The 23,060-nt window shown below is 41.6% G+C and overlaps 1 protein-coding gene across 3 annotated transcripts in view; it reads left to right on the top strand.

The window, feature by feature from the left end:
- The window catches only part of SEL1L3 (SEL1L family member 3), a 97,810-nt gene extending 78,293 nt beyond the window's left edge, over window positions 1–19,517 (top strand). For 2 of the 3 annotated variants that reach the window (XM_019743864.2, XM_019743863.2), the window contains exons 18-24: window positions 4,067–4,157; window positions 4,289–4,373; window positions 5,494–5,603; window positions 9,799–9,926; window positions 10,598–10,700; window positions 10,783–10,855; window positions 18,374–19,517. In XM_019743864.2, the coding sequence (XP_019599423.2) occupies window positions 4,067–4,157; window positions 4,289–4,373; window positions 5,494–5,603; window positions 9,799–9,926; window positions 10,598–10,700; window positions 10,783–10,855; window positions 18,374–18,513 (730 nt within the window). In that variant the 3' untranslated portion in view covers window positions 18,514–19,517. Of the gene's footprint in view, window positions 1–4,066; window positions 4,158–4,288; window positions 4,374–5,493; window positions 5,604–9,798; window positions 9,927–10,597; window positions 10,701–10,782; window positions 10,856–18,373 lie in introns of those variants that run through there. The other variant, XM_019743865.2, reaches the window with a different exon arrangement.
- Window positions 19,518–23,060: the final 3,543 nt, after the last annotated feature.

The raw sequence follows: 23,060 nt of genomic DNA, 5'->3' as shown, positions 1-23,060 counted from the left end.
AGAGTTTTTCTGGAATATAAGCTTAGGAGTAGGGTTGCAGGGCAGGCACATGTTGGACTTTACATGATAATGCCAATTGTTTTCCAAAATGATTTTATCGGTTTACTCTCCTGTCAACCATCTACGAATTTCTATTTCTCCATATCCTTGCCAATCTTGATGCTGATGCTAAGTATTGTTAAGGACAAGTCTTAATCTGAATTCAAGGATTTTTCGTATCAACAGAAAGAAACACCTAGTACCCATCACAATGGGAAAATCTTTGTGAAAATATATTCGAGGCAAAGTGCATCTATCTCTTCCTTTTCTCCAAGCCCCCAAACCTGCCACAGGGGTTAAATAAGAAATCTATGAATGTGGCCTCCCTCAAATGTGTCTTGTTTGGGTACCATCTATTTTGCTGTAACAGAACTAAATCATCCATCAATGTCCCAAGTCCACCCCCTTTTTACATTTTCTGTGAGTGAGTTTATTCTGGATGTTACTTTCAAATTACATGTGTCAGTTTGATGAGCTTGTGCTTTTCTGTGTTGTTCCAAGATTTATATGGGATCGCTTAAAAGAGGAGCGTGCCTGAGAGAAGGACGTTTTGCTGTCTAGGCGTAATACAGGAGATAATGTTGTCATGCCTGAGGCTGCCCTTGGACACCAGGGGACGTCTGCTAAGGGGAGGCCGGCTGTCATGTTTCATTTCTGTCTGCCTTACCCCTACATGTGTTTGATCTGTGAACCGTGTGTTTTATTGTCCTTTGTGTTTTATTGTCCCACATACTTACCCCAGGAGGTCAGCCCCACCATGGTGGGCTTGAGGCAAGATAAGGAGGCATGTTAAGTTCCAGTTGAAAGAGATTCACCTTTTTGCAGTAGAGCAGGGGTCCTGAATTCCACTCAGACTAGAGGATTGTTTTTCATCCTTCCAGTTTGAGCTGTTTCAGGCATTGGCAGAAAGGAGCACAGAGAAAATAATATAATTGTTTGAGAACCTGCTCAGAGGTAGTCAGATTCACAGCTAGCAACCCAAGGATTACCATTAGGAAAGTTTATAAACATACAGAGAGTGCCAAAAATATATACACATGTTAATAAAGGAAAAAACTATTAAAATTACGCTGATGGTAACCACTTTGAGCACCTCTTGTAATTGCAGAAGTCAGATGTGACTTGTATTCATCTTTTGTTATTGGTATATATTATTACAATTTTCATAGTTTTTTCCATCCTTAAAATGTGTATACATTTTTTGACACCCTCTGTAGGTGCCCACTTTGAAGTGGGAGGGTAGCAAATATGCCCCTAACCTCAATCTGTATCCACCCCTAACCCCACCCTCATCAGAATGACTGTCTTGGGGACAATTTCACTGTAGTTCATTGGAAATATCACTTGTACCTCTAATCAGCTTCCTAAACCTTGAGGAAATTTCTGGAAGGGCAGCACAGTTTTGTAGCTTGTCTTTGGGCTTCCCACACATGGCAGATGCCACGGAAATGTTTGTTTCATGAATATGAGTATAGAAATATCTGTAATTAATACTTTTGGGCAGTTTCTATTGAAACACAATTAAGTAAGAGCCAGGTGCCGAGAGGGAGACTAAATGTGGGTAGGATTTCTGCCGAGGCGGCCTGTCTCCGAGTCTTAATAAGCTGAGAAAGTCTGGTCTTCAGCGTCCTAACCCTCGCCTATCAGTTTGCTCTTTGTTACATGAAAATGGGTGGCGGTGGAATCAGAGACCACTGGCCTCTGAAGATTGCTTCTACGAGATGGAAGACAGAGGTGCAGTTCTGTTCAGTGCTTCTATTGACATTGATGTTTTTAGACGTCTCTTTTTGATGGATAACAGTGCTTCCTCAAAGGAAATCCTTGAGGATTCTATGAAATTTCCTCCCAATGATACAGTAATTGAACAATGGAAGTTTTCCTATAAAACTTCTTTCTCCCGTCCCTTCCACCACCACCAAAATACTTCAGACACAGGATATTATCTTTTTAGAGTTTATCATAGTGACTGTTTTACAGGGATTGTCAACCTCATACACTCCCCCTCTCCCCGCCACCTCCAGTTCTAATAGTCTGCCTGATTCTGTCTAAGAAAAACTCATTTTGTTACCTTTTAATAATGTGAGTCACATTCTATCCAGTTATGGCAGCAGAGGGAGCCAGCTCAATAGTTGACCTTGGGCTGGCAAGTGTACACCATTTCATCTCCTCATCCATCCCTGGGGGGAAACTGAGGCACTGGTATAAGCCCGAGTGTCTCTGAAGACATTTGAGATTATAAGACCTTTGGAACTTACTGCAGAATGGTGAGGACTTTTCTGCTGGGCCTCCCTCATATGCCCTCTCTCTGGTCTGAGGATGCACCAAACATGGTTTTTGCAGTCCATGTGAGAAAATGCATGGGCGTCTTTTGTGGTGGTTTTGCGGCTGCACTTGGGTCTTGTTAGCTGGCTTGCCTATGCAGGGGACACTGCTTAGCCAACCTTGTGTCTCTTTAGCATGAGTCATGGCTAATTGGTCAGCTGCCTTGGGTGTCTCAGAGACCAGCAATCAGCTCACACAGCAGCCACGTGGCCCGTGGCCTGCAATATGTCTGATTGAAGGTCTGCTGTCCTAATTTGACTCCCCAATCATCTCTCTCTCTATGTCCCCTAGGGATGGTCTGGCAGAAGCTGGTTTAGCAGTGTAGGAAAGATGATTTCAGATTTCGCTTCCCTTAAGCCCTCTAACCTAATCTCCCCCCACCCTTCCTTAAGCCACTTCCTACATAGGTGAAGCTAAAATTAAGAACGACTTCTTAACGTCAACTACTTAAAATGAAAAATAAGCTTTCAAAACAACTTTTTATGGTTAAAATAAATTTTCACTCATAAACTGGGTGACACAAAGAAAATGCAGGAAATCAGATATATCAAATGCAGAATGTAAAAATAACTCATTCTCACCACCAGAGATAAGTACTGTTACATTTTGGTACATAATTTTTAGATTTTTTTCTCTGCATACGAGATACGTATATGTATCTATGCGTGTATACATGTGTGTATTCAGTTTTATTTTTCTTTCACAAACTGGAATTGCACTGTTTTTTATACAGACTTTTTAAATCACTGAGTAAGAAATTTTTCATAGCCATCTTTCTGCCACAACATCATTTTTAATGGCTGCATTGGAAAGTGGCTGCACCATGGGTTAATTTAGTCACCAATTTTCAGATGTTTAAGTTGTTTTCAGTTTTTTTATTTTTCATTTATATAAACAACTCTGCCTTAAACTCTTGCCACAGAATTTTTGCAGATGTCTCTGATGGTTTCTTTAGAATAAACCCTCACAAGGGAGAACCATTTAGCCAAGTGGTCTATGTATTCTTAAGACTTCCCACGTTGAACCATTGCATTAATTGACCCTCCCACTAGCAGTGGTTGTAGAAATATGTCCATTTCCCTAAGCATTTCCCCTTACTCTGTATTATGAATCATGTGTCAGCCTTTCAACAAATGAGAAGTGGTCTCTCATTGTTTTGCAATTATTCGATTATAGTTGTGTTGAACTTTTTTTTTCCTTATGTTTCTGACCATTGCTATCATGCCCCAGGTAAACTGCCTCTCCTTTGCCAAACTTCTGATGCACCACAAAAGTTTAGCTTTAATTAAGCTTGTTCAGAATCCTAAGCCCCATAAAGCCTTTCAACCATGCAGAGAACTCGAAAGCACAGGACTTTTTCTTAATACTACTGTCTCCTCTAAGTGAGGATGGAAGAATTCAAGGACCAAAGGCTGATGGACAGACAACCCAACCCGTATTCCATATACCATTCGGCCAGTAGAGGTAGCTGTTGTATCAACTAGCTCCCCAACCTTATCTGTCAATTCAGCCTTTAAGATAGAAAATAAATCAGTGCTTGCAGTATTTTTAACAACAGTATTTATTTTTTTTAAAAAAACAACAAACTCATGGTTTTGTGGTTTAAAAAATGCTTATTTCATGCCCTTATGTTTGAATATCAAGCTCTCTGTGAATATTAGTAAGAGCCACTATATGAAATTTATTATTAATCATCTATTTTTAGGCACGAAGCTTTGCTGTATTATGTTTTAGCAGCAGAAACTGGAATTGAAGTGTCACAGACAAATTTAGCACACATCTGTGAGGAGAGGCCAGTAAGTAAATGTATTCTTCTCAGAATAGAAGCTCTAAGGTTAAGGATGATGAATTGGGTTTTAGGGAGGCAAAATTAGTCACTTGGCCAAAATATTAATGAATTAACTTTTTCTCCCCCTTCACCCCCTAGGACCTGGCCAAGAGATATTTGGGTGTTAATTGTGTTTGGAGATACTATAATTTCTCTGTTTTTCAAATCGATGCTCCTTCATTTGGTATGTATAGAAAAACGGGTGCTAAATTGAAGTATTGGAGGCTTTTAATCTTTAGTAACAGGGAACATCTAACAGCTTTGTGTGAAGTGTGATATTTCTAAACAATTAGGAAAGAGAATAAAAAATCTCTGTTGTTAAGATCATGACTAAACGCTGCTCTCAGCCTCATGCAATGTGTGTCTCCTCGTCCATTGTCCATTGTCTTCTTGGACCCATCATTTCTCCAGGGGTTGAGCACTCAAAAGAGAAAGGTATTACGGAGAGATTCTCTGAGCCAGTGGTTTGTCTTTTTGCCTTCAGGTGTATTACCTGTCTTCTTCTGCTCTGTATGGTACAGGGCTACTCCCAAACCTACCATCCCAGACTCTTTTGCTCTGGAACTTCTGATTAGTTTCAGCCAATGGGAGGCTCTGGCGGGAGATTGCAGGTCGGGAGGGGAGAAGTCCAAGTATTGCTCCTCTCTGCTTTGGGTTGTGTCTCTGGTAGAGGCTGTATTTCCATGGTCCTGGCTCCTGCCTGGCAGTCCATGCTGTGTGGTCTTAGCTGACCCCTCGCTCAGGGATGATAGTAGATTCCCGCATTACTAATGTCTGGGTTGCCATTTGCCTTTTCAGCTGTTCCAACACCCAGGTAACCCCTTCCCAGGGTTGAAATCCCACTTTTGAACTCCCTGGCATGGATTCTGTTTTTCTGAATGGACACTGAGTGATATATACACTCTTAAACAAAACTTTTTCCTCAGAGGAAAAATAAAATATATGGCTTAAATAGAGTAATTACCCATCGGTCATCAAACCCAGGCAGCAGAATTTCAGATAGGAAATAAAGTGCCCCCCCAAATCCTTGGCTGATTGGGCTGTGAGGTTGCAGGCTGCAATTCTCACAAACAGACCCATTCAGGAGAGCGACTAAGCAAAGCAAGAAAATGTGTCCGAAATGTGAGTACTCAGCATAAAAGCCTTTTTGTTTTCTCCTTTCACACCAAAAATACCCCTTAAAGATGTTCTGTTTTGGGATTCTGGTAGGAAAACCTCTCAGTCATGGGAATGGACCAATCATTTAAAATGTCAGTCTGAAATCACACCACTTGACAAATGGACTTGTGCTTTTTGTCCTGCAGCGTATTTGAAAATGGGAGACCTTTACTACTATGGCCACCAAAACCAGTCCCAAGATCTTGAGTTGTCTGTACAGATGTACGCCCAAGCAGCACTGGATGGAGACTCACAGGTAAAAAAACAACAGCAACAACAAAAATGAGTTGTTGGTGATGCCCATTTGTGAATTTGCAAGGCCAAGAGTCCTCCCCAGTCCTCCCCAGACAGTCCTCACCTGTCTGTATATGCTTCACAGATCATGAAGTCATTTCCTGTTCATTTCCACGAGTCCCTCACAAAGACTCTGTGAAGACACTAAGCATAATGGTGAACCCGTTATTGAGTGCCTACCACGTTTCCCACACCATTCTAACAGCAATTCCGTGGGGGTGGGGATTATTACACCCATTTTATAGTAGAGGATACCAAAACTCTCACAAGGTGATATATGGCTCACGGCTAAACAATCAGGTTGTAGGTGAAGCAGCCAGAGACTGAACCCAGGTCTTCTGGCTCTAAGCCCAGGAGTCTTTCTACCAGAGTCCATCAAACCAACTCACGACGTAGAAACTCAAGAAATTGGAATTGTGCTCAAAATGGTAAATGGTTTGTTTGTATAGTTGGGTCAACAACACTTTAGTGATAGGACTTTCCTCAGTGACTTTTATTTTGAAACTTGTTATTTTGGAATATTTTTAGATTTATAGAAAAGTAGCAGAAAGAGTATGGACCATTACAGTAGCCCCTTCATCCATCTTCCCCTAATGTGAATATCTTGTATAACCACAATACATTATCAAACTAAGAAATCAACACTGGTTCAGTGCCATTAAGTGCACTTCAGACTTTATTTGGACTTCACTGGTTTTTCCACTCATGTCCTCTTTCCATTTCAGGATCTCACATTGCATTTAGTTGTCATATTTCTTTAATCTTCTTCAATCCGTGACAGTTCCTCAGTCTTTCCTTGTCTTTCATGACCTTGATACTTTTGAAGAGTACTAGCCAAGTATTTTGTAGAATGTCCCCCGGTGTGGGCCTGGCTTCGGTTTTCTCATGAATAGATTGAGATTATACATTTGGGACAAAGATAGCACAGAAATGATGTGTCCCTCTCAGTGTATCGTATGAGGTGTACATGATGTCTTATTGCTAATCAGATTGCTCTCCATACTCGATTAAGGTGGTTACTGCTGCATTTCTCCCCTGTAAAGCTAATATTTTTCTCTTTCTAATTTAATAGATATTTTGGAGATAGTGTGTGACCATGCAAATATGCTATTTCTCCTCACACTGCTGCCCACTAATTTTAGTACCCTTCAGTAGATCTTGCAACAACTATTACTGTGGTGTGTTAATGATGAGTTTCTGTTTCCCTCATTCCTTCTACATTTGTCAGTCAGAATTCTCTTGTGAGGATCTCAGGTCATTTTCACAATGGAAGTTGTTACCCTGGTAGGCAACATGTTTCTGGTGTTGTGCTTTGGGATTTGATCACAGAACAAAAGTTGGGAATTCATCGCTATCTTAGTCTTTTTTATTTTTTATTTTAAAGGAGGTACCATATCAGAGCGGTTCTTTACTTTGGGTTCAAGTCCCGCATCTCTGTCACTTCATAACAATTTGTACATGGCAAGTCACTAAATCACTGAGTCTTTGTTTTTTCATTTGTGAACTGGGAATAATAATAGCACCAACCTCATAGTTTACGAGATGTTTGATGTAAAGTACTGAGCCCAGCACTGACTATACTCAATGGATACGATCTATTCTATTATTATTCCTTCTGGAATGGAATAAGAGTTGGTGCTAAAAGGATTTGCTATAGAGCCAAACTCCCTTATATGATATCTGTTGATACTCAAAATTAGGTCTGGACCATTTTTTTTTTAAATCTGATTTTATTTTTTGGAAAGATAATGTTATAAAAACATTAAATTATAATTTTAAAAGAAAAAAAAGGATGCACCCACAAGTCTGTGACAGAGGCTCTATTCTTTCATGTCTTCATGTTCCCTTCCGTTCCTTCCACAGGCAAGTGTGTCTCTGTAATGTTACCTAGAGTGTACGTGCCACTCTTTACACATATTGTAGGAATACGTAAATTTTAGTGCACAGTCTCTTAATTATTATTCTTAACTGTGGTCTCATCTTCTGTTGAGCTAATAGACTGTGATTTCTTCAACTTTATCTTATTGGTGGACGTTTATTTTTTGTCTGCTAATTTATTCATTATTTGACACATATTTATTCAGTCCTGCCATGTCTTAGACACTGCTTAGTGGTGGGGACATAAGATAAAAAAATAGACAATATTCTTGACTTCATGGGATTTATAGTCCATTAAGGAAGACGAGGAGGTCATTTCCAATTGTGCTGTAGTTTCAGCTAGTGCTACAATGAACATTTTCATATTTCCATCTTTTATCTCCACTTGAATAATTTCTTTATAATCTGAGAGGATAGTATTACTAAGTCAAACAATCTAAATGGTTTTATGGCTACCTAGTAATAGTTTATTGCCTATTTGTTTTCTGAAAGGGTTTTGCTAATAGATCACCAAGCAGTGGTTACGTGTAGGAGAATAACTGAAATCTTGTCCGCACTAGATGTTTTCATGACTTAATTTTGCTAACTGAATAATTTTAAGTTGATACTTCTTTATTGTTTTAAATTGTATTTATTTGATTACTAATGGGAATGGACACTTTTACATATATTTGTGATAATTTACTGTTAATGTTTTTGTGTGAATTCTCTGTTCTTAGTCTTTGCCTGTTTATCTATTGGAGTTTTGATACTGTTTGTTTTTAATTTAAATTAAATTAGTTTTTTATACATTTGCCCAGTAGATAATGAATCTTAAACTATTACATTTCATATAAATATTTTCCTAGTCTGTTTTCCCATTTATTTTAATCTTATTATTTTTCCATTCTTCAAAGACTTTAAATTTTTATATAGTAATTATTTTTCTTCTAATACGTCAATTTTTAAGAGTACCTTCTTCTCAAAGAGTGGAGGAATATTCTATTTTCTCTGTGTGTGTGTATCTTAAAGATAACCACTTTCATCTATTTAGAGGTTATTTGGCAGTATGGTGGAGGTTAAGATTAGAGACTCTGGACCCTGTCTGCTTGTGTTTGAATCCCAGCTGTGCCTCTTTCCAGCTGTGTGACCTTGATACAATTCCTTAACCTCTCTGTACCTCAGTTTCCTCAACTATAAAATGGGGATGATAGTAGTACCTATTTCAATTTGTTGTTATGAGGATTAAGTAACTGTATATGCAACAGAACAATGCTTCACATAGAGCAACCACTCAGAAAATGTTAGCTTCTGTTATTTTTATCATGATTATTGCATAGGATGCTTGTGAGGGTCCTGGCATATACAACCAAAGGGAATGGTGATTTTTATTTAGATTGTTGTCAGTGGCAACTAAAAGGAAGAGTAGAAAGGAGGATATAAGTCATTAAAACATGACCATGAATTCTTTGAAAGGCAGCAAGCCAGTGAAATTTATAAAGCCCTAATGGTAAGTAACACATTGATTTTTGTTTTTTTATCTTGTCTTGCCACATTCTCAGCTCATGATGGACAGTGCATCTCCTCCAGATAGTGTAATAGTTTCCATGAGTTTCCATGCTTGATGAAGCGTTTCTACCATCAGGCTCTTAACTATGCTTTTTTATTGGACCTGCAGAGGCTGACAAAGCAGGTCCTACCTTTGAGGGTCAAGAACAAGGTACACAAGGAAGAGGTAGGGAAACATACCTAAGTAGAGGTCTGTGCCAAGGAGTCATGAGAGGAGATTTCCCATACTGGCCTAGGAAAGCTGAGACAAACGCCCGTCCGTTATTCTGTGTATGAGACTCTCTGCATTAGAATATTAGTCATGAGTAGCATCCAAGCTGCAAAAACATTTTAGATTTCTGACATGCTGATGGTGACCCAGGGCATAGTCGTAAGTGATGGACATGGCCTTCCTCTCTGCATTCTGGTTTTGTTGATGACACACAAGGGCATGTTTTCCAGCAAGTTCTGTTTTGAGAGCGTGAGCAGGAAAGGACAGATTCCCCCGGTTGACTGGCTTCTGAGCAGATGGGACCCAGCATCCTCTGAAAGCCTCCTGGTTCTCCTGCAAATAAATTTCTCAGATGCATATATTTAGGGAAACAATTCATCAATGAAGATGACAAAACCATCTGGCTCTGGGGACTGAAAAAAAAAATCTAGAGGTTGTAAAAGTTTACATTCTGATGAAGGGTGTGTGTCTGGGTTTTATTATAAGGAGTTGATGAGGCTGGTTTGTGGCTTGTTTTCAGGGATTTTTTAACCTGGCCCTGCTAATTGAGGAAGGTGCTATAATCCCACATCACATTTTGGATTTCTTGGAAATTGACCAAACTATCCATTCAAGTAATGTCTCCATCCTCCAGGAACTGTACGAAAGGTGAGTTGAGGGCTTTTTTTAATACTGTGGAATCTGGGGGAACCCAAATGGGTGCCATTTGCTGTTTGGTTAAAGTGAGCCTTCCTTTTATTTTGTTATGTTATTTGTTACAAAAAGGGCTCAGGATTTGTTTCGATTATAGAACACTCAGCTGGACCCAAACTTACTTCCCTTTTCTAGTATCTGAGGCTTAAGATCCAGAAGGAGCCTGATCTGAAGTTAAAGTGCTGACCAAGGTTTTCCACAAGAGTGGAGAAAATAACGTGTCCTATTAGACCATGCTTTTCTGCAAGAAAGGGAGGTATTCTGAGGTCTGGCTTTTGGACAGACAGACACTTGGACAGAAGCATTGCTCTGGCAGCCTGGACAGACAGACACTCGGACAGAAGCATTGCTCTGGCAGCCTCCCATGCTTCTGGGTCCTCCTTGACCTGTCAGCTTTTTATTAAGGACAGGACTGCTCTTTTTCTGAGATTTCTGCCAGGATCCTAGAATTTTAGGGCAGGCCCCATCCCCTTAGCACTGGCTCTATTGCTTTGTCTCTCATCTCAAGTGTGCCCACTTGTCTGCAGGCAGAAGGAGGTGAGTTTGAGGATCTGACAATGCCGGTCATGAGTGATGCCACCAAAGTTTGCCGACATGTCACGATGCCCTGTGCTTTTTGTCTGCAGGTGCTGGAATCACAGTAGCGAGGAGTCCCTCAGCCCTTGCTCCCTGGCATGGCTCTACTTTCACCTCCGGCTCATTTGGGGCGCTGTCCTGCACTCCGCCCTGGTAGGTACCGTCTCCCCCAAGCCCTGCCGTCTTGGTCCCTGCCCCTTGTCAGTCATCTGACATGTGTTTCGGATGTTTGCAGACCTACTTTCTGGGAACCTTCCTGCTGTCCATATTGATTGCCTGGATCGTGCAGTATTTCCAGTCTGTATCAGGTAAAGGTTTATAAAAAGCTAAGGCAACATAAAAACGTAGTGATATTTTTGTCCCCTTCCAGAAAAATAACCCTCTCCCTCCTCATGCCCTTGTCCATGCGATTTCCTTTTGTTAGGATGGTCCTTCACGGGGTGTCTCTTCTCCGTGGGGTGTATTATAATATCTGGCTGATGGAAGGCCTCCAATTTTTGTTATGTTTTTCAAAGTAAGCAGGATTATTTTTTAAAATAAGAATCTTAAGAAATTGAACTAAAATATCTTCTCCCACTGAAAATACATCTGCTATCAAAATTCTACCTCTATGTGCCTTAAAACTCAGCTCTGAGGTCCCCCGCTTCCCAGCATGAAGTCTTGTCCTATTCACTCCAGTCAAAGGATAACACATCAGTGGGATGCTAAACAAGCACCCGTGATGAATAAAAATACCCAGCCACATGGATTCAGAGGAGGGGCCGAGGAGGAATGGAAAGTGAACATGTGTTTTAGTGTGGTTTCCACTACTCACTATTATTTTTCTGAGCTAGTGGAGGGCAATAGTTAAGGAGATGGACGCCTCTGTCATTTCTATTTGGGCTTAGAGTGCAGGCTTGGCTACTTATTAGCTGTGTGACTTATGGAGAATTATTTCACCTTCCTGATCCTCCAATTTCTTATCAATAAAATGAGGTTATAATAGTAGCTACTTCCCAGGGATGTTAGAAGTGTTCAGTGAAAAAAATGCACATGACACTCAGCAAATGACAACCATAGTTAAATCTTAGCTATTATATTTATCTGGCATATGAAACCCTCTCACTAAATGTTAGCTATTATGTTTATCTCCTCTATAAGATCATAAGCTGAGTCAGAGGAATGCCTCTCATTTGTGATCACACACTTAGTAGGTACTCAAATTTACAAACGTCTCTCACGGAGGATTATATTTTGCCACCCTATTGGATGGCTGTGAAAGAACATAATCACTCATGAAGACCAACAGGGACATTTACAAATGGATACATTAAGACTGGACATGGCATTTCAGCATTCACGCAGCCATTATTTGTGTAGCAGATAATGAAAAGTGAAAGGAGTACATTTCACCTCAGATTTGGTGGTGAGACAGAAGTCACTGTGACAGAGGCTAATATGGAATCATTTCCTTCTGATTTACCTGAGGAGATGAACGGGGAACCATCAAAAGCCCTTCCAGGTTTGATGCCCTGTGGTATGCCAGCTTATAAATTTTCCTCATGCAAATTGTGTCCCGTCCCTAAATTTGTTGCCAGGTATAGCACATTTATTTTGCATCTTGTCAGTGTTTTCCATTTCAAATTATCTTTGTCATTTTTACTCTGTAGAAATATTGTTATGATTATTACAAATGCAATTCCGTTAGAGAGGCTGAAAATTGTCTTTATGATTTTATGCCAGCTGGTAGCCATGAAAATTCATGGGCTGGTGGAATTGCTTTTATCAGAAGTTGCCTCCGTTTCCTTTCGTCATGTCTTTGTTATCAGCCACTCCATAGTCTCATCTTGTCCCTCCTGCCCTTTCGTAGAATATGTCCCCTTCCTACGTGTCCCTTGCTCCTTCACACGGTTTCTTCATTTCTTTCAAACTCCTGCACATACCTCTCTCCCTGTTGACCAGCCTTTGTGAAATCTGGATGGGATCTTACAAATAAGTTAATTCTCTGCCCTTCATTTTATGAAGATGAAGAATTGGGGCCACAGGGATGAAGTGGCCGTCCCAAAAATCACAAAGTAAAGTCCATGAAAGGATGCAGGGCCGCAGAATTGGGAACTTTTTACGTTTAAAGCCGTCATGATCATCCGTCTCCAATCTGTTGTCCCCTTTCGTAAGAAATATTTTGCAGCACATTTTCGGTATCCCGAAATGCATAATAATTAACCCGCCTACATACCTATTTTTTAAATAATGCCCTAACGGCAATATAAAAGAGAAACAAAAAGAAAGCAAATATCATAAAATAATATATATTTCAATATGTAAATTCTAACCCAGTCCTTCTTAATATTAACGTGCACGTGAGTCAGCCGGGGATCTTGTTAAAAGCAGATTCTGCTTCAGTGGGCCCAGGGGTGGGCTCTGAGCTTTGCCATCTCTAACAAGCTATTGGGTGGTATACACGCTGCTGTTCCACGGAGCACACTTTGAGTCGTGAGGGTCTAGAAGTACAAAAAGCAAAAAGTCTCCACCTATTTCCAAAATGTGCCCCCACAGTGGTGCCTGCCAGCCCTGTGAGAATTAGTGTTGAGTTCAAGTATATAGTAAATCATTTTAATGTTTTACGTCCTTAGCATACGCGCCAATTTGTCAATAACTTTGAAATAAGAAGGTATGCCATCCGCGATGGGGAGATGGGCGAGGGGTGATAGAGGCCCCGTGACTGGGGACAGAAGCCACTGCAAGGGGCTCTCAGAGGGCACAGTTTTTACCACCAGTGTCTCCCGGATAAAAGAGTGCCAAGGTCCCGCCCCCTGGGAAGGCGGAGGATATGGTCGATGCTGGTACTTCGCAGCCATGGCGGCATGAAACAAGCACAGGAATGAACAGGGCCCTGACCTGAGAGTCAGGAGCCTACCTTAGGAGCCTAGCTTTGTGTAGAGACGTTGCTGTTAGTTAGGGATCTTTGTCATTTCGTGATTTGCGTTTTTCCAGTCAGCTGTTTTTAAAAATTACTGAGTTAGGGTCAAAGCTTTAAATGGAGCTGTCCATCCATTTTGCGTTCAGCTTCAATACCTCCGTTTTCCCACTGCGTTTCTATGCTCTGTGATACATAGTTGACACTTCACCGCATTTGCCACACTAAATTGTCCCGAGCTCAGAAGGCTGGCAGTGCAGGACAGTAGCAGTTCACAGCACAGGCTTGGGAGTCGTGCTGCTATGCTTCTGGCCCTGCCACTAGCCGTGTGACCTCGGGCAAGAGAAGCAGCCTATCCTTGCCTCAGTTTCCCCTTCTGTAAAATAGCAGACATAGTGCAACTACCTCCTATCGTAGTAGGGAGAACCAAACAAGCTAAAAAAACGTAATGTGCTTAGAACTCTACAAATGTTAGCTGGTGGCTCCCCAGGAGTAATGTCCTCATGGCATTTTACTTACAATGAAAGCATGCTGACACACCAGGTAGCGCCTGCACCTGAATAGCTTGGCATACCTCAGAATGACACAGTTACCAGAGCCTAGCATGTTTTTCTGTTTGCTAGACTCTTTCTAAAACATAAGATGCTTTTTTAAAGTATCTAAACAAAAATATTGACTAGTCTATCAAGGGTACCAAAACAAGTACACAAAAGATATTGCGTGCTTCTTTTATTTCCTTTAAGGGAACTTGTTTTTGACTCTTAGCTCTCATTCTACCAGGCAGCTCAGTCTATCTTGAGGCCGATGCCTCCCAGGGCCGTGCAAAGGTCCCTGGGTAACACTAGGAACACTCATATGGTCACCAGTCTGATAACAGAACACACAGTGTCCCCTGGGCTTACACTGTCCCTCCAGGTCCACTGGCTTTGCAGCTTCTGGGTCACCTTGAAGTCTCATGATCCTTGCCAAAGCTTGAGCACCATTAGCCTTTTTCTTACCAGTCTTCCTTTCTCAGATTGCTGAAGGCTCAAGGTCAGGGCTCAGAGGATGGTACAACCCACAACCAGTGCTCAGCCACTTTCCCAGACTCCAAAAAAGCTCCTCTTCCTGCCTCATTGCATTTCAAATAAAGCACTCTCCCTGTCCCCTCCCTATCAGGAATGCCAAGCGTAATTGCCTTAATGGACCCAGGCTTTTGAAAAAACAGCCAATCTCCAAACAAAGTACGTCTAGAACCATTTCCATTTCTGCCCTCCCACAAATCTCCCAAGACAAAAAAATAAAATCAAATAAAAGCATGACGCCTGGCTGACTACCTGAAGGAAGGTAAAGGCAAGAAGACGGGGAGAAAATGTACATGACCATTTCAAAAGATTCCTGCCTTACTTATTAGTGCAAACTTAATACACAGTATAAACACACAGTATAGAGCAAGATTTGCAGCACTACCAGCTCCTAAGTATAAGTAGGTAACCTTTGAAACCAATGTCACCTTATTCAAAACATTCATAATTTAAGGCAACTCATCCTTTCTTTGTGCCTAAGTGGTTACCATAGTATGAGAGGACGATGATGTGTACAAGATTAATTAAACCTTTCCCTACTCTTTTCTTGTCCTCTGTATTTCCAATTAATGAGGTTTCTGCTAAAATTACAGTAAAATGTCACAAAGTGGTGCTCATAAAAAACAAACAAAAAACAGTAGTGTTAAAGTCAGAGTGATTTGACAGTGAGGTTTCGTTGTCTCCTGTCTCATTACCCTTGGTGCCCCCCCCCCCCCCCCCCCAGTATCTCTACTCACAAGCAATGTTTAAATGACATAGATCACATATGTGTACTGGGCGCTGCTAGATCCAAAGGCCCAAAGGAAATAGATTAGATTTCCAGGGCTTCCCCCTCACTCACCCCCTTACACCCCATTTTTGAAAACATTCTACTATTTTAGGATTAACCCAATAGTCTTCTCTGAGATTCTTCTTTCCTTTATGCTCCTGTCTGGTCAACTGGCCTTACAGATGTTTTTCCTACAACGGTGCAACAACATGGGTTGGCAAGCTTTTTCTGTAAAGGGCCAGATAAACATTTGGGTCTTTGTGGGCCATCTCTGTGACAATGACTCAACTTTCCTTATGGTGCGAAACCAGCCATTGATAATACATGATAACAAATGGTATTGCTGGTTTCCAATAAAATTTTACTATGGGCATGAAAATTTGAATCTTACATGTTTTTCACGAAACATGAAATTTTCATGAAATATTACTCTTCTTTTGATTTTTGTGCAGCCATTTAAAAATGAAAAAATCATTCTTAGATTGCGAGCCATGGAGAAACAGGCAGCAAAGCTCGTTTGGCCCGTGGGGTGCAGTCTGTCTGTACTACTCAGGGCCAGCTCTTGGTCATTCTCACTAATGCACAGAAAATGGTCCCCCAAGCAGCAAGGAATCCCCAAATCACTTATCTTTGGCTTTGGAATATACTCTGTAATTTTTTAAACACCACACATATTTTCCTGGTTACCTTGATTTTAACCCAGTAATCAAATTAGCACACATTCCAGGTGAGCAGAGAAAAGAGGCCTCTTGAAAATGATGATGGGCTGCAGGGAGCTTGTCCAGCGATTCCACAGCCTCAACATGAGGGGGAAGAGTTCTCACACGGGTAATAACAAGCTTACTGTAGAAACATCAAGCATTTTTATTATGCTCTGACAAGAAGATTTAAATTGTGGCAATGCTAATTATGCATTCCTTCTACAGTTACACACTGGCACTTTTTTTTTGTTTTAATCAGAAAACTGATTGCTGATTTATGGTGTTACCATGGTGATTTAAACATTTTTTTCCCCCTGAGCTTGAAAAGGAAAAATGCATGTCTTAGTATTTCATTAACTTCCTCAGAGATCATCAGAAAGATAAATGTTAGGGCCCAAAGGGGTCTTGGGACCATCTGATCTAAGCCCCTCTATTCACAGATAAGCAAACCAAGGCCTACAAGATTCCAGCATTTTAGAAGGGAAATGTCTGCCGTTTAATATCTACTTCAAAGTCATCTATTAGTGGTAGATAAATTAGACGTGACCAGACCAGGTGTCTGGACTCCAGCAAGTGGTCTTTATACCGTATCACCAGGCTTCCTACTCCCTGCCATGGTGACAGCACCTGCCAGAGCGATGGCTGAAACCTAGAAACATCCCATCATCGTGTAACAGCAAGGTCCCTCACCCCACCACTGTCCTGTTCTTTCAGAACAGTCTCTGGAGCCACAAGATATTCTGTAGGTACCGAAAGGGATTCCTAGGAGAATTATTTTATGTATCTTGAAAAGCCAGAGGCTTTGGAGCCCATTGTTGAATTTCTGAGAATGGCCCCTTAGTACTTGGAGGTGCAACTCGTGAAGGGTTTTTCTAGAAGTCAGAGTGTCAACATAGGGTGGCATCTTCTTAAAGTCAGTACATTTCAGGATGTATTGGGACATTTAAAAATGGTCCCACCTACTGAAAATTGTACAAGACTCAAGGATTGCTAAGCTTAATTAAGATCACTGCCTAAAAGCAAACTAGCAATGGTTTGCACAAACTATGACCACTGTGCTAGCCGTACATCACGCATCACTGCAAACTGCTACCCTCATTTTCCAGATGAAGAAATGAAAGCTCAGAGAAGTTAAGTAACTTGCCCAAGAGCACTCCACTGGTAAACATCAGAGCCATTAGCTTCCTGGTTTTTCTGGCTGCAAAGTTTCTGCTGTTTTCCTAGGTTATTGGGGTCTAAAAGAGAACTGTAGGCATTCCCAAAACAAATGCACCAACTCTGTTATCAATCCTGCAAACCATGCACTGAAATTAATAAATCCTAACACATTTGCACAGTAAACCAGGTCACCAGAAGGAATCAGTAGCATTTGTTGAGTACCCGTGCCCGCCAGACAGTGTTCTAAGCACTTTACGTACATTATCTCATTTGATCCTAACAGCTCAACAAGGTGTAGACACTTTTATTTTCCCCATATTTCAGAGGCAGAAGGAGAGTGGGAAACTTGTCCCAGGTCACATAACTGACAAAGGGCACAGCAACCAGGTTCCAGAGCCCACAATCTTATAACCAAGACACCTCTTGGCCTCAGTACATAAAGCAGGGTATGTCGGCCTCAGGACTATTGGCATTTGGAACTGGATCATTCTTTGTTGTAGGGAGCTGTCCCATGCATTGTAGAATGTTTAGCAGTCTCCCTGGCCTCTACCTACTATATGCCAATAGCACCGCCCCCTCAAGCTGTGACAGCCAAAAATGTCACCTGGCATTGCCAACAGTCCCCTGAAAGGTAAACTTGCCCTATTTGGAAACCATGGACATAAAGTATAAAACTTTATAAGCCTCCCTAACGTTTATGGTGGACCAACAACGTCCTACTAAAGGTAGATTGATAAATAACTAAACCTAGTAATTATGTTTTCCAAAACTTACATACATTTATTTAAATAAAATAATTGAAACCAATGTGGTACATCATCCAAGTGGAATAAGAAAGTGAATAAAACCAACACTCCTTTCTAATTGATTGGTATAATTCATAGCTTGCATTGCATGAATGCCATGGGTGTGCAAAAGAAATAGTACCCCAGGAAGCAGACCAGAGAGTTGTTTTCTTCTTTTAATTGAAATATTTACCTGGAAGTCACAGCATAAATGCAGAACTTAGAGTCCCAGGATATTGGAACCGTGAGAGATCTTTGCATATCTATTCCAAAGTGCCTTTTGAGAGTAGGGGACACCAAAGTCCAAAGAACCTAGGTAATGGGTCCAAAACTGCTTATCCTAGTTAGTGCCAGGGTCACTAGAATTATCTCTCTTGACCTACTAGTGTCTAGGTGTGGTGGCGTGTCCTGTTGTGAATACTCACCACCTGTTGTGTGTGTGTGTGTCTGCAGCCAACCGTTCCAGTCTGACACCAGCCGGGGCCTCCCCTGACCCCTCTACTCCCCCTGCAAGTCCAGCTGTGACTCCAGCTGCAGATGCCTCCGCTCAGGACCAGCCCACAGTCACGAATAACCCAGAGCCACGTGGGTGAACTGTGCACTCCAGGTCTCTCCAGATGAGGGAGAATCCTTTCAGCAGCTGGTATTGGAGAGCTGGGGCTGGGCATTATACTGATAAACACCTTAAATGTCTTGTCAACTGGGTGTGAATTTTGCACTTGGTGTTTTTTTTGTTTTTTGTTTTTTTTGTTTTTTATCAAATTACAAGGAAGTACCCAGAGCAGACAGTGGTACCAAAGGCTATCAAATATAAGGCACATCCTGATCATAGGGGTGTGTGTAGGAGGTTAGCTGGGTCATTGCAGAAGTCCATTCCTGGTGACTCTGTGTATTGAGAGTCACAGTTTGCCCTGCGGCATATCTGAATCCTTATACACTGGGATGCATTTTCCAAATCTTAGCCCTTGTTCATTTCCTTTTTATTACATAACAAAAAAAAATTGTGATTTTTCTACAAGTTGGACAATATTCCGGTACGTGTGTTTGCCACAGCCCTGCTCCTCGAAGTCCAGTCAACATTTCAATTTGACTTCCAACACCCAGCATTTCTAAGGCACCTTAAAATAAATAGCTTGTGGCTGGAAGTGTAGGGAAGGTGATAGCTTTGTAAATTGGTTTACATTTTTCTTCTTGAACTTTTCTAAGGTTGTAGTGCTTCCGAATCATTGAATGACATTGGTGGACATTGGTTACTTTTCAATTGCAATCCATAAAATAACGTTTAGAAAATTCTTAGTATTTAAGTGTAGCCTTCTCCATGAATTACCCATTAGAATAGACTGGCAGCAGTGGAATATGCAGGAAACAAGCCTTTAGCTCACAGTCTCATCCCCACCCACTATGCCTGCCTGAGTCTGTGTAGGGGTGTGTGTGTGTGTGTGTTTGTGTGTGTGTGTGTGTGAGAGGAAGAGCAGACTGTGTAAACTGTATGCTGCTAAGGTAGTAAATAAATCAGTAACGCAATATTGTGGATCCAAACTACTCTTTGCACTACTTTATTTACAGTAGTAAATAAAAATTATTTTTATACTGTTGACTCCCGGGAAGTGGCTTTCTTTGCTTTTTCATAGTTACTGTTGTTATCATACAAAGTCCTGAGGTTCATGCATTCCCCTCAGTAGGCAAAGAAACAAAACAAAAACAGTCCTTCTTATGAAAGGGATTATTCCTGGTAACCCATTATGTTCTGTATGGAGAGGTGCCAGGGTGCTCTCTCCAGGAATCCTGAGCTCAGGACCTGGCCCCCGAGATGTTTGCACAGGATCAGACATTGTTTCAGGGCTTCTGACTGTTCTGAAGTGGGATTTATATCAATTCCGGGGTAAGTCTGGGCCCACCCTCTGTCCCTTATGCGTACTGCTCTTGTAGCAAAGCTTGTCCTTCCTGCCTCCAAAAGAGCCAGACTTTGAAGCCCACAGCCCGGGGTTCAACCTGCGGTTCTGTAATTCACTAGCTCAGTAACTATGGGTGAGTGGTTTACCCTCTCTGAGTCTCGGATTATCGTTTTGTAAAATAGTAATAAAATCCACCTCGTGAGCTTTTCATTAGACTGAAATAAGATAATATATGTAAAACCCCCAAGTCAGTGCCTTGAACATGGTGGATTGTTATTGTGAATAAGAAGTCTGAAGGGCCAGATAAAGGGCTCTTTGCTCTGCCTGGATCCTCTGTCAATGGCAAACACTCCCATTCCTCAGTGGCTGGGAACATGGGCTCCTGGCGCCTCACAGCTATACCCCTTAGTGGAAATTGTCATCAGCTGCAGGGACCTGCCCAAGGTCACGTCCCTCTAAGAGCAGCTTGTGGCCAGTGCCTTGTTGATATAAGGTAGGCTTTCTCAATCTTGGAACTATTGACATTTGGGGCTGGATGGCTCTTTGTGATGGGAGGCTGTCTTATGTATTGTAGGATATTTAGCAGTAGCATTCCTGGTCTCTACCCACTGGATGCCAGTATTCCCCTCCCCCACCCCCACCATCCCCCAGTTATGGCAGCCAAAAAATATCTCCAAACATTGCCAAATGTTCCCTCAGAGCAAAATCACATCCCTCCCCTCATCTTGAGAAAGACCGACTGTACAAAAACAAAGGCCCTTTTCCTCAATTTGGAACAGTCCTGAAGGGCCATCCCAGCTCCAGAACCCCACCCTGGTGGCAACCTCATTGTAGTTCAATTTCTGACTCTGCCCAATTCTGCCTTCCTTGTTCTCAAATAGAATTTCCTGACACTGCTCCCCTAAACCTTCACACACAACTCTGTACTTCAGAGTCTGTTTTCAAAGAGCACACCCATATTAGTCTGCTAATGTTGTCATAACAAAGTACCATAGGCTGGGTGGCTTAAAAAACAGAAATTTCTTCCTCATAGTTTTGGAGATCAAAGAGTCAGCAGGCCTGGTTTCTTCTGAAGCCTCTCCCCTTGGCTTGTAGACGACTGCCTTCTTCTGGTATCTTCACAAGGTCCTCCCCTCTGTGTGTGTCTGTGTCCTAATCTCCTCCCCTTATAAGGACACCAGTCATATTGGGTTATAGCCCACTTTCATGACCTCATTTTATGTTAATTATCTCTTTAAAGGCCTTACCTTAATCACACTCAGGTACTAGGGGTTGACACTTCAACACATGAATTTGGGGATGACACAGCTTACCCCATAACACCAACCTAAGACACCATGGGAGACTGGTTCAGGTCCAGAATATGGACGCGTGGGAGCCGTCCTGATCTGAGACAGTGGTCGAAACATGCTCATCTCCAGGCGATGCTGGAGAGAGATGGAGTAGTTCCAGCACCAAACCACTTCACATGAAGCTGGTAGGCCGCCCATCAATTCGTGTCCCAGCTTAGGCTCCTGTTCTTTTGGGAGTTCTCAGGCGTATGGTCGTTCCAGCCCATACCTTCTCAAGTTCTAAGCTCAATTCCCCCAAGGCTGGTGTCCATACTAGCTGGAATAGAACTCTTCACAGTGAAGACAACATGGGGTAGAAGGGAAGGAAAAGAGGAATGGAAGGGTTGGATCCAGAGGTGATCTTCAGTTACTTCCCTATTGTCCCCTCACCTTGGGACATTCCTAGACCAGGAGGTGCAGACCAGTAGATCGTGAAACAAATCTAGCACACAGAAGTGATTTATTTGGCCTATCAAATATATTTTTAAATTTAGATTAGTTGCTAGAATCTTAAGATTAAGGATTTGAGGCTGCCAAATGTATATAAAGATGTGAAAAAACTGGGCTTACATTGCTGCATAGCAAGAATTAGCCAAGGCTGAGTAGGTCTGCTCCTTTGAGATAGAAATATGCTTTCTGGTTTGCCTCAGTCCCCACCGTTCCCTGCTGCTTTACACCTAGCCTACTGAGGCATTTGAGTTCACAACCCATGCTTGACACTTCCTTCTCTTTGTTCTTTTTTCTTTTTAATTTTTTTTTTTATTGGGGAACAGTGTGTTTTTCCAGGACCCATCAGCTCCAAGTCAAGTCCTCATTTTTTTTTTTTTTTTCCAATCTAGCTGTGGAAGGCTCTCAGCTCCCTGGCCCAAGTGGGAATCAAACTGGAGACCTTGGTATTATGAGCACTGCACTCTGACCAACTGAGCCAACCAGCCGCCCTCTTCATTCTTAATCACTTCATTTTGACAAGTCTGAGAGAGATCCCCAAATTCTACTGCTTAATCATTGCCAAGCCTCTGAGAGCTGGGATATGGTGGTCTTTCTTTGTACTCTTTGGTAGTAAGAGATGCCAAGGTATGAGTCATTTGGAATCCCAATAAAGTGCCCAAAAAAGTTGCAGAATAATATGTCAATTAAAAAAAGTAGTGTTGGGGCCAGCCCGGTGGCTCAGGCGGTTAGAGCTCCATGCTCCTAACTCCAAAGGCTGTCGGTTCGATTCCCACATGGGCCAGTGGGCTCCCAACCACAAGGTTGCCAGTTCAATTCCTCGAGTCCTGCAAGGGATGGTGGGCAGCGCCCCCTGCAACTAAAATTGAACATGGCATCTTGAGCTGAGCTGCCTCCCCGATGGCTCAGTTGGTTGGAATGCATCCTCTCGACCACCAGGTTGCTGGTTCAACTCACGCAAGGGATGGGGGGCTGCGCCCCCTGCAACTAGAAAATGGCAACTGGACCTGGAGCTGAGCTGCGCCCTCCACAACTAAGACTGAAAGGACAACAACTTGAAGCTGAACAGCACCCTCCACAACTAAGATTGAAAGGACAACAACTTGACTTGGAAAAAAGTCCTGGAAGTACACACTGTTCCCCAGTAAAATCCTGTTCCCCTTCCCCAATAAAAATCTTAAAAAAAAAAAAAGTAGTGTTTTCCTATACCAGCATAACAAAACAGTAAAATATTAAATAATTGATAGTTATTAAAGATAAATACTTAGTAAAATACATTGTAAATTAAATATTTCATTTACAATAGCAATACAGTAATAAAATGTCTAGTAATTAACCTAACAATGAACTCACTAGATCTTTACTGAGAAAGTTAAAAAATTTTAAAGTATGTAAAAGAAGATACAAAGTAACATACCATGTTCATGGACAGAATAACAATATATAAGTGTTAATTTTCTCAAAATT

Source organism: Rhinolophus sinicus, linkage group LG02, assembly GCF_036562045.2.
Source record: "Rhinolophus sinicus isolate RSC01 linkage group LG02, ASM3656204v1, whole genome shotgun sequence".
Classification (NCBI taxonomy): Eukaryota; Metazoa; Chordata; class Mammalia; order Chiroptera; family Rhinolophidae; genus Rhinolophus; species Rhinolophus sinicus.
Note: the sequence above shows the minus strand (reverse complement) of the source record. Positions and strands in the feature narration are given on the sequence as shown.